This window comes from Peromyscus eremicus, chromosome 6 (assembly GCF_949786415.1).
Source record: "Peromyscus eremicus chromosome 6, PerEre_H2_v1, whole genome shotgun sequence".
In the NCBI taxonomy this organism is placed as follows: Eukaryota; Metazoa; Chordata; class Mammalia; order Rodentia; family Cricetidae; genus Peromyscus; species Peromyscus eremicus.
In genome coordinates, this window is record NC_081421.1 from 106515257 (window position 1) to 106527495 (window position 12239).

The 12239-nt window shown below is 44.6% G+C and overlaps 1 protein-coding gene across 1 annotated transcript in view; it reads right to left on the reverse strand.

The window, feature by feature from the left end:
* Nucleotides 1-12239, reverse strand: part of Nfkb1 (nuclear factor kappa B subunit 1) — a 115529-nt gene that overhangs the window by 24576 nt on the left and 78714 nt on the right. The window contains exons 9-12 of the mRNA XM_059266309.1: nucleotides 10656-10814; nucleotides 9327-9431; nucleotides 6129-6220; nucleotides 4860-4998 (exon numbers count right to left, since the gene is read on the reverse strand). Coding sequence (XP_059122292.1) covers nucleotides 4860-4998; nucleotides 6129-6220; nucleotides 9327-9431; nucleotides 10656-10814 — 495 coding nt within the window. The remainder of the gene's footprint in view (nucleotides 1-4859; nucleotides 4999-6128; nucleotides 6221-9326; nucleotides 9432-10655; nucleotides 10815-12239) is intronic.

Sequence of the window (12239 nt, forward strand, 5' to 3'; positions counted from 1 at the left end):
CACTATGTGAGGCATCTACCACGGTGTCCCTGTTCCTTTGTGGTCTGTGAGTTTCCTGGGAGATACTTGTTTATTTTGTCTTTGGGGCCGAGAAGTGAAGGTAGCTTTTGTTTACATAAAACAGTCAACATGGCATTCTCTATGCAGTGAACAGGCCGATTTTTAACAACTGCCCTGTGTCTGACTCTTCAATGCCAGTTTATGCTCAGAAAGATCTCCACTTTTCTAGTTCTGTGGGTGTTTCTGTCACCCCATGGTGAGGCACAAGGCTGGTGTTTATGGGCTACCTTGGATCATCTACTGCAGCTGAAGGAGAAAGTAGAACAGTAGTATGGTGAACCGCACTAGTCCCTTTAAAGCCAAAGTCGGGCACACCAGGATGATTATGAAGAAAATGAGCTTCTGCCAGAAAGGAGTGAACTTGGGGGGAAGAGACCCTGGCTACTTCCTAACTAAAGATTTATAGAAAGATTTGTAAAGTTTCCCTACCAGTTACACCAAAACTAATAGCTATATTCAGTCAGCCCATGAACTGTTATCTCACATGGAATTTTGTTCCACTGTAGAAGCATGAAACACAACAGGTAACTTATTCATCTTTAGAAATGTTAATTTTTATAAAAGATACCCCATCCCATCCATGTGTGTGAGCGGGCGTGGTGTGCCCACAGCATGCATGTGGAGGTCAGAGGTCAACCTGGGGTGTTGGTCCCTGCCTTCCTTCTTGTTTGAAAGCAGATCTCTTTGCTGTTGTGTATCCCAGGCTAGCTGGCTCATGAGCTTCAAAGACCTATTTCCCATCATCCTGTGGGAACACTGGGGTTATAATCACTCACGCTACGTGTCTGGCTTCTGTGTGGGTTCTGGGGATCTGACCTCAGGGCCTCATGCTTGTGTGCTAAGCACGTCACACACTGAGCTGTCCCCCAGGCAAAATGATGTTTGCTGACAGGGTTTCTAGCAAAAAGGCTTCATATTTACTGTGTACTCCCTTTTAAAGTAGAGATGCTTACTGTTCACTGTAAAATTTAAAGTTTTTAATGTTTGTTTTTGTTTATGTGTCTGTGTAAGTGTATGCCACATGTAAGCAGGTACCTGTGTAAGCCAGAAGAGGGTGCTGTCCCCCAGAGCTAGGGTTACAAGCAGTTGTGAATTGGCCTATGTGGGTGCTGGGAACAGAATTCATGCCCTCTGAAAAGGCAATAGCATTCTTAACTGCTCAACCATCTCTCTATTCTCCAAATTCAAAATTTTAAGAGATAATTTTCAAAATATTGGGTATAGCATTGCCAGGATTATTTCAGTGACAAGATGCTATTTCAGAAGATTCCACAAGACAGCCTTCATGAAGGAACTTGCTAGTCTCAGTCCCACAGACCGGAAGGCGGAGATTTTCTTACCGGGTCCATCCAGCCTCTCAGTCTGCTTTTCACAGTGGTCCCACAGGGTACACTGTGGATGCTCGTTCTAGAAGGAAGCTCACGGTCACTTCTACAGAATCTCCTTTCACAGAAGAGGAAGCTGAAGCTGGGGGTGGTTAAGTGACTTTCTCATCTTACGGTCGAGAAGGTCAGACCCAGAGCCCAGTGCCCTTCTATCACAGCAGACTATTACTTTTTGGGCAACACTTCAGAAACAGTGTTGCACATTAACGCTGCATTAATAATGACCGTAGATAAGAGCTGCAGCACAGAGAGGAGCCCAGCCTCTGTTGACCTTTCCTGCGCACGTGCCTCGAAAGCACTTTGGTCTCAGTTTCTGGGTTCTCTGGCAAATGCCTGTATTTAGCTTGGTCATGTCTTTTATAACTTAAAACATGACTGTTCTCCATCCTGACTTCTAGCTTTTCCTATTGAAAACTCACTATGGTCCTTCTTTGCTTGAGTACAGGAAGTCCTTGAGTATCTTCTCGCCACATAACCACCCCTCACTTGGTTATTTTAACTGTCTGCTGACCTCACTGTCCCCAAGAAGTGTTTGTAAGATATGGTGTCAAGGAAGGATTCCAGAGGATGCAGAGTTCAGGGTGGTAACGAGAGGGCGATGTTTCATACATGCTAATGCCTGACTTGATGGATCCAGTGCATATTTAGCCTTTGTGGTTATGTTGGTGCTCACATGGTAACTCATAACTCTGGAACCCCAATTCCAGGGATCTGAAAGGCCCTCCTACCTTCCTCAGGCCCCAGGCATGCACGTGGTGTACAGACATACCCACAGGCAAAACACCATTAACAAAACCCAGAATGTGGAAAAGAAAATGAAACAAGGGAATCTACTATCCACAATTAAGAGTTCTAACACAAGCCGGGTGGTGGTGGCACACGCCTTTAATCCCAGCACTCGGGAGGCGGAGCCAGGCGGATCTCTGTGAGTTCGAGGCCAGCCTGGACTACCAAGTGAGTTCCAGGAAAGGCGCAAAGCTACACAGAGAAACCCTGTCTCGAAAAACCAAAAAAAAAAAAAAAAAAAAAGAGTTCTAATACAATAACCGGACTGTACTATATTAATGCACGGCAGCCATTCCGTCCTTGGAGCTCAGCTGCCACTTCTCCTTCTCCAGATAATCTTTACATTGGTTGTACTCTATGGAGCTGTATTTGTATTTATGATGGTATAGATGGTGTGTTTGAAGTCTGTTGAGGAAATCAGAACTTGGGTGAACCCCATCCTCTCATCCAGCTATTAGACAGCCCCTACCCTGCTGAGGTGGAGTACTGAGGAAGCTGGGCCTTTGCTAGTGTAGCAAAGTGTCTGGTGCAGACAGCACCAGAAAAGGCGGCCTGGGAGTCAAGCTCAGAACGTCTGTAGGCTCACATCCTGTGTAGCTAACCTGTATTTTCTTTTCTTTTTCTCATGATTCTGCACCAGCAAAGATAACATTATTTTGAAGGCATATTTTAGGAGATGAATTCTATTGTTTTTCTCAGGAAAGATAATAATTTTTTTTCTCCTATTTTTAGAGGGCAGGGGCTTCAGGTAAAGCATGGATTTTCACGTTGCCTTGTGTGGATGGAAGGATCTAGAAGACTTCAGGCCAGTAAGGAAGGAAGTAGGCCAGCCACAGAATGTCCCATAAATCTGACCCAGCAGAGATCACAGCTCAGAAACATGGACTCCCAGAAATGCTTTTTAAACGGTTCTGCTACAGCACATTCTTGAGCACATCACCCTCTGCCCTCAAGGAGCCAACACTGGGTGGGCCTCGGTGCTGCCGCCCCTCTGTGTTCCCAACCTCAGCAAGGGCCCTGCATCTGGTGGCAGTCATGCTGCTGACCTCCTCCTCTCCAGCCTCACTCCCTCTGATCCAGACATTGCTGATTTTGCTGGAGCTTTGTGTAGCCTCCAAGTTTACAGATCTCCTCTCAGAACTAAGGATTTCAAGAAAAAATTGAAAATAGAGGTATAAAGAGGCTGACTAGTGCTGTGTGTTCCTGCACTTAAACTCTGTAGGGTCAGGGATTCTCCTGATGCTGCTGAGTCTCCACCCACTTGGGTCTGGCCTTTGGTTGGCCTCCACCCTGCACCTGACCTGAACTGAAACATGTTTACACTGAGCTTCTCCTTCACCCTCAGATTTTCCTCTCTTGATGGCCTTATCAATTTAACCACACCACCAGTTTCCAGTCTGGAAATGCTAGAACTGTCTGTTACTCTGAGTCTCTCTTCCACTTCCCTTCAGCCAAGGCCCAGGTCTCCACAGCGCCACCATGGCAGTGTCTGCCGATGCTCGCTCCCAGGCTCTGGGACCTCTCTAACCCTCCTGAAGGCCCACTGGATTCTTGCATCAATCTCACTGTGTCATCCCAGACAGTTTTCAGGCAGGCCTGGCCTTCACTCTAGAGTCAATGTAAAATCCTTCACACCGCCTGGACCTGGCCTCCTTCCCCTGCCTCAGCCTTCCTCATCCATCTCAGCACCCACAGAGATCACTTCTCCCAGGACTAACACCAGCTGTCACTCCTCTGCCCCCGAGCATTTCTTTATTTTATAAACAGAGGAACCCCTGACTTCTATTCACCTTCAATAACATCCCAAGTGGCTTCTCACTGAAGAAGACATTTTGGAGGCTTCTTTAGACCACGGGCTCCAGGGCTGTCTCCTCAACAATTTCATAGGTTTATGAATGCTTTGCTTTGAGAACTTACTATAATTGGAGAACAGCTCAATAGTAGGACATCTGCCTAGCTTCTACAAGGCCCAGAATGTGATGCTTAGCATCTCAAAAAAAAAAAAAAATCATACTTTGTATTTTAACTATAGTCTACCTTTCCTGATGTGTCCTTGGCGAGAAAAAGTATAGAAACCTTTTCATTTATAGTTCTGCACTGTATGGTGGCTGAGTTTTCTGTTTAACGCTTGAGGTGGTGTTGAGTAGCTGAAAAAACATTTGAGCCTTTCTTTTTCTTTTCCTTTCCCTCCCTCTCTGCATCCTCTACTCCTCCCTCTCTCTCTCTCATTGTTCCTCCTTTCCTCCTCTTCTTTCTGTGCACAGGCTGCAGCACGAATGTGGAGGTCAAAGGTCATCTTTTGGTAGTTGGTTCTCTCCTTTCGCCACACGGGTTTTGGGGCTCACACTCAGGTCATCAAGTGCTTTAACCCACTGAGCCATCTTGTCAGCTCAACCCTAGATTTTACTATTCAAAGGTTAAGTCGCCAAATGTCTACATCATATACAAGCTTAGCAGTAATAACAGTATCATAAGTGACTGGGGCTAACTCCATGATCTCAATTCATGACCTTCTTGTCTCTAAAAATAAGCCCTTCACATCCAGACAGTGGTGTCTAGGAGGCTGTGTGAAGGAGGTGACCCACTGATCTTCCAGAGCAAGCTCAAGAGTCTAAATAACCCAGGTACCTTTGATTTCAGGGTAGTAGAGGAAGGGTTTTGGTTCACTAGTTTCCAGATCTGATTTCCTCCGAAGCTGAACGAACACGGAAGCAGGCTTTGTAATGTTGACATCCTTATACTTCGGAGTTTTGAAGACAATGGCAAACTGCAGGGTACAAAACCCAGACACTGGTGAGGGCATTTGTTTTCTAGTGGTGGTGAGCACGAGACACACTCTGTATGCATACATTCAAACTCCAAGCTCAAATAACGTGTGCCAAAACCCAGCACCTGCACAGAGTTCCAGTCAGTATGCCACACCCTTACTTTTTTTAAAAAATTTGGTTTTTTGAGACAGAGTTTCTCTCTGTATCCCTGGCTGTCCTGGAACTCACTCTGTAGACCAGGCTGACCTCAAACTCATAGAGATCTGCCTGCCTCTGCCTCCCAAGTGCTGGGATTAAAGGCATGGACACACTTAGGTTCATATTTTTCTATCTTTATATTCACAAGGATCAAGATTTCATAAAATGTAGGAGGAATACACTGGCATACACTGATAATTCTTCTTGCCTCCCTAGCTCCCATTCACACACCTCTGCAGTACAGATTCCTAGAGGGATCTGCTGTTATTTTCTCATGCTTCCTGTGCACATGAACAGTGAATTGTTTTTATATACACTATGTTCTCAATAAATCTTTACAAATCTTAGCATTCTATTTTGATGTCTCTGTTCATTCACAGACTCTCCTTTTCTAGTAACTGCATGATATTTCACCACATAGAAACACCCCACTAACTAACTAGCCATTTACTGGTTAATATTTGGACTGTTGATAATTCCTCGAAAACACATTTCTCAGTCACCCTCAAAGGGTGACAATTAATGAGGTGGCTCAGCATCTTCACCCCTGGTCATATAAGCAGCTGGAGACCCTGACTCATCAGGATGAGATCAGCCTCAGCCTTCAGACTCCTCAGCACAGTTCCCTCTTCTCAGGCTTTGCCATAAAGGTCAATACTTAACCATTTTCATGGGAAGAACTGAGGGCCACTGCCTTCAGTACCTGAACAACAGTCCCCAAATGAGGCACCATGCCAGGCTCTCAGAGCCAGCAGCACCTTGCCTGAAGCTCTATGTTAGGGTACTTCTCTGGAAGAGCCATAAAAATAGCATTGCTGTATGGATGTTAAAGAGACTAACTTGGTTTCTTTTCAGCATGTGGAACTGAGCACTGAATTCCACCAAGGCAGAACATGTACTAAAATAAAACTTGCAGTAACAACCCACCTACCTGTCTATGGACATCCGTGGGGGAAAAGTCTCCAAATCCTTCCCAAACTCCACCATTTTCTTCCTCTTCATAGAACCGAATCTGGATGTCATCTGCAAACGGTTACATTCAGGCATGTGACTGCAATGGCTGTAATCACGTTGATGAGCATGCTAGCAAATGCAGCTAGCACATCACTCTACCTCATGTAAATATAAATGTTTGAAAAAGAATTTGTAGCAGGAGATTTGCACCATTTAAAGTTTTCACAGGTTGCTGACTCTTTACACATTATTTACTCCAGGAATGGGCATCTACTACTCACTCCTAGTAGCGGAGTATTAGATTTACCCAATCCATTAAGCTTTGTCTTAGTCAACACATGAACCTCCCACTTCTCCACCCTTAAACTAGTTTACTTCTGGGAAACTTGAAGTATGGAAGAATATCAGAATCTCTGGGTGTGACTCAACCCAGTATGGAGATGTATACTGTGACACTTGACATAAATGAAGCTTCCCACATGGCAGATGCTATCCTAAGTGCTTTGTGCATAAATATTAACTCATTTAGTCCTCAAACCAGTCCTGTGATATAGGTGTACTAATGCTGTCCTCATCTGGGTCTATTGGTGTGTGCACATGCATGGGAGTACACATGTATACTCCGAGCACACCAGGGCTCAGAGGATAACTTATGGAGGGTGGTTCTCTCCTTCAGCCTGGATCCTGTGGGTTGAACCCAGGTTGTCAGGCTTGACAGCAAGTGCCTTTACTCTGCGCCATCCTGTCAGCCCCAGATTGTGTCTTAAGTTATTCACGGTTGAATAGCTAATAAACGAAGGAATCGGGATGTAAGCATCATAGATGCAAAGTCCCAGCTCTTACACGCTTTGCTGAACTACCTCCACACACCACTTCCTTACTCCCTATTAAGCAGTTGGTTTAAATACAGTGATGGCCATGTCCTCTTGTGATGAAACTAGGATTTTTTTTTTCACTCTAGTTCTGCAGAACTATGACATGTTATTCAGGCTGGCATCTCTTTGACTTTACTTCTCAGTTCATATGAAGGACCATTCTACTGACTAGTGAAAGTTGATATTTCTATTTTAATATAATTTTAGATATATTAGGATTAAATAAATCATTTCATTGTTTTCTGGTCCAATTCTTTGCTTTTGGATAGGTCTATCCTAGGCTTAGTAGAACAGGATACCTGTCACTTTCATACTCTGTCTGTCTGTCTCCCTTTATCTCACCTCCAACCCTTTTCATTTTACTTATGTATGTGATGGGGAAATGCAACTGTATTATGATACTTAACGTTCAGTTTATCATGTTTTTATTTTCGTTGCACAGTGTGGAGGAAACTCTAAGTCACTATTTTAGCTGACCATTTTAACAGCTCTTCTCACAGTCTTCTGTCCTTTGGAGGCACTTCTGCATAACCACCAACAGATGCTTTGCAGAGGAGGCCATGAGCCTCTGTGGCCTAGCTACCTCCTTTAGGCACAGGGATCTAATGCACTGATACCTCAGAGTCAGGACCATGGTTTGGTGACAAGTTACGTTTCACTTTCTGGTGGCATCTTTTGTTAGTAAGACTTCCAGTTCTGGGGAGGGAATGAGGAGGTCCAGAGCATTCGGGTTTGGGGCCAGCTTCACATTCTGGAGATAGCCTCCTGCCACAAAGGTCTGGCCCTGGGAATGTCATACCATGTCTCTCCAAGGTGTGGTTTATCATTTCTAGTTGTTTCTCTCAGGGAAGGGTCTGCAGAACAGGGATTGGCACCCAAGGGTGGGTTCTGAGCCCACCTTCTTAACCACGTCACACACTTGCTAGCATGGGTCCCCAGGCCTTAGGGTACCCCCATCCCCAGGTTCATTATGGACAGTGTGAGAACACTATGTGGTCAAGTCACTGTGGCAGTATGAAATAGATGGTCATTGGGCAGTGGTGACACATGCCTTTAATCCCAGCACTCGGGAGGCAGAGGCAGATGGATCTCTGTGAGTTCAAGGCCAGCCTTGTCTACAGAGCTAATTCCAGGACAGCTAGGGCTGTTACACAGAGAAACTCTGTCTCAAAAAAACAAAAAAGAAAAAAAAAAGATAGTCTTCTAAGGCCTCTGATGTTGAGACATATTAGTGTAATGATAAATATTAAGAATTAAATACAAATAATTTTGCCCATGGCACATACAGCCAGGGTCTGGAAATGAATATGACTTTGGTTCAGTGGGTTGGGTGTAGATTGATACCAGTCATGCTGGAATTAGTTTTATGTCAACTTGACACAAGCCAGAGTCATTTGGGAAGAGGGAACTTCAAATGAGAAAAATGTCCCCACCTGTGGCCTGTGGTGCACTTTGTTTTTGACTGATAATGTGGGAAGGCCCAGTTCACTGTGGGCAGTGTCAACCCTGGGCAGGCGGTCTGGGTGTTAACGCAGGCAGAGTGAGCTATGAGGACCAAGGCAGTAGGCAGCGCTCCTCCAGATCCTCCGCATCAGATCCTGCCTCCAGGCTCCTCCTCTGAGTTCTGCCTTATCGTTCCTGGATGGTGGACTATACGCTGAGAGCTAAAACAAACCCCTTCCTCCCCAAGTTGGCTTTGATCATGACATGATAATTGTCCCAGCAACAGAAACCATAAGACACCAGTCTAGGCAAAGATGTTTAAAAATAAAGACTATTTATTTATAATTTTATTTAAAATGACGTTTGGGAAAGTAACAACTCCTTCAGCTTTGACTAATTTCCCAATCTTGCTGTATCTAGTGAGAGTAAAACATGAAGAACTTCTCAAAGTGCAAACCGAGGGAAGTGCTGAGGACTCTGTGTGTGTTATCCTTCTCTTTCCCACCGGGCATCACAGTGACATGTGGAGGAGACTGAGGAGCTCTCTCCACATCACAACACGGCACAGAGAAAAGAACAGGCTCTGTAATTTCACCTTATGTAAAACTCAGATAATAACTGTGACTTAGTTTAACTGCGCACCGGAAACAAAGTTTACTAAGTATCATCATGCTGAACAGCTCTATGTATGATCCCTGTCCTTTTACCTCTGTGCAAAATGGAAACAACACAGTGTACACTTGGAAATGTTTCTGAGAGGTCCCGCAGCAAAAAGAACACTCCTGGTCCACCGTGAGCAACTCACAGATGACTCTGACAGCTGCATTTCACATCTGGAGACGGAAGTGTACACGTACCTTTCTGAACCTTGTCACAGAGAAGGTAAATTTCTTCTCCTCCAGTTACACATCCTGCTGTCCTGTCCATTCTTACGATTTTCAGGTTGGATGCGTTGGGGGCCTCTGTTCAAAGGGAGAAAACAAGGCACACCCTAGTTCAGCCCTGGTTTCACAAAGTTCGATGGATGAGCTCACTCCTACACTTATACAGACACAAACAGAGCAAAGAGTAGCTGCCCGTGTCCTTGGAGCACTTCTTGGGCCTGGGCCACTCATTCTCCCCAAAACAGGTGAGGCAGAAAGGAGCAGATGAGGAACAGATGGTGGTATTTGCTTTTCTGGATGATGGTATCTGGTTTCCCCTAACACACAGGCTGATATGGAAGGAAGCTTTCCCAATGTTCCCAGAACTGCCAGGTCAGTGGCTTGTTTCATGATAATTTTATGCCATTTATAAAAGTCCTAAAAATTTTAAGAAAAGTACAATTCTTAAGCTACTTTTTTTTTTTAATTCTACAAAGGAAAATGAAGACGTTCTATTTCCTTTCCCCAAACTAAATTAGCATTCTGTGTGGTTTGGGGTAAAGCTGCCTGAACTAGCAAGTATTATGGAGCTTCCCCTTTAAAAACTCCAACAGCTGCATTTTAAGGTTCTCTGTTGAGTAAGAATCTTTTTCATTTGATAAACTTCTCACTTCCTGTTACACTTGTTTAAATCAGACAAATCACCTAGCTGATGCATGTGGAACATGGGCTTTCCTAGTACATCATATTCTATAACCTTTCGATGAGACTACTGTACTTGCAGGGTTCCTGAAGCAACTGTTTATCAAGCCCAATGCATGCCAAACAATAGAGTTACACAGTAAATGCTAATGGCTAGTGAAAGCCCTCTACAGTCTAGTATCTACAGACTGAAAGAGAATGTTGACATACTATTTCTTCAGTTACCTCGGCATTCCTGTTTTAATGAATGTACTACCAAGTGGGGATAAGGACAGATAAAAATAATAATTGTCTTTTATTAGTTTCCCTTTAGAGCTGCCAGGGCAGATAATAAGGCCATCTTAAAGAGCACCAGCAAGTTGCCCTACAGTCACGTGTTCAGAAGTAAGAAATTGGTGTTACACGGAAGAGCACTCTGTTGGCTGGTATGGCTTAAGATGCTTAAATGGACACCAACCCTCTACCTTAGACTGCAGCAGTCACACTCCGCAGACAACAGACTAGAGCTCGAGGTGACTGAGTCACTGTCTGCAGGCCTCGGCTCTTGTAAGTGCCTAGGTAGAGCTGGTGTCTGATCTCGATGCTGGATGAAGCGACCCTGCCTCAGGACTGAGTACTCACTGCTGTCGTAGATGGCATCTGAGACCACGGGCTCCAGTCTCCGGGTGAAGCTGCCCGTGCTGTCAGGAAGAAAGGCTGTGAACATGAGGCGTACCACACTCAGGTCCATCTCCTTCGTCTGCTGCACAGCCGCCTGGCGGATGATCTCCTTCTCCCTGTCTAGGGTCACATAGTAAGTACAGTTTGCTCATGCCAGGGCAGGTGGGAGTGTGAACATTTAACATGGCATATTTTCAGAAGCCCAAACAAAGAACATCTTAAAGACCAATTCTTTTCCTCTAGAAATACTTCCTTAAAAGTTTTTATTGGCATATACTCTGTACGTAGTGACAGATTTATAAAGATATCTCCACCCCAGCAGAACAAGTCCTCTGCCAATACTCAGTCCCACAGCCTCCTTGCCCCTCTCCCTCAAGCCCACTAGTTCCCTTCCTACCAACAGAATACCCCTCTCTTACTTTCATGTCCTACTCACATATGTGCAAATAATATTACATATTTATATAAAATCTAGGATCCAGAGATGAGAGAGACAGCATATGATGTTTGTAGTCTGGCTTATGCAACTTCCAGTTGCATACATTGCCTTGTAAATGATGTTTCTTTTTTTTTTTTTTTTTTTTGGTTTTTCGAGACAGGGTTTCTCTGTGTAGTTTTGGTGCCTTTCCTGGGACTCACTTGGTAGCCCAGGCTGGCCTCGAACTCACAGAGATCCGCCTGGCTCTGCCTCCCGAGTGCTGGGATTAAAGGCGTGCGCCACCACTGCCCGGCGATGTTTCTTTTTTTTAAATGGCTGACAAAAACTCCATTATGCATATATATCATACTTTCTTTATCCATCATCTGTTGATGGAGAGAGCGAGGTTGATTCTTTAACTTGACTCATGAATATGGCTGCAATAAACATGTATGTGCAAGTAAATATGTCTGTGTAGTATGCGGACTTAGAGTTTTGCAAGTATACACAGGAGTGTACAGCTGTGTCATATGGTAGTTCTACTTTTACTTTATTTTTGAGGACTTTCCATGTTGATTTTCTTATTTCTTTATCTCTTTGCATTTGTTGGCCACAGTGCATGTGTATAGGTCAGAGGGCAAGCTGAGGAAGGTGGCCCTCTTCTTTCACCATGTGGCCCTGGGGACTGAATTCAGGCCCTGGGGACCTGCTGAATCATCTGCAATGTCCAGCTGAGGGTGGCCTTGCACTGCAGATCCTCCTGATGCCGGCTCCCAGCTGCGGGGATTATGTGCTGCCCTGTTTGTTTTTCTGGAGTATGGGACTCAAACCCAGAACTTCCTGTATACCAGGCAAGCCCTATGCTACCTGCACTGCATGCCAAGCTCCTGCTACTTGTTTTCTTAATGACTGCCATTCTAATTAAGGTGAGATGGAATCTCGAGCAATGTTAATGGCTAGCGGCATAACCACGTCTGTTGGCTGCTTGTACTTCATCATTTGAGAACTCTCTACTTGTCCCTCAGCCCATTTATTGCCTGGATTGTTTGGTTTTCTGGAATTTAATTTTTTGAGTTTTTGATATGTCGGATACATAGTTGGCAAAAATTCTTTCCCATATTGAAGGT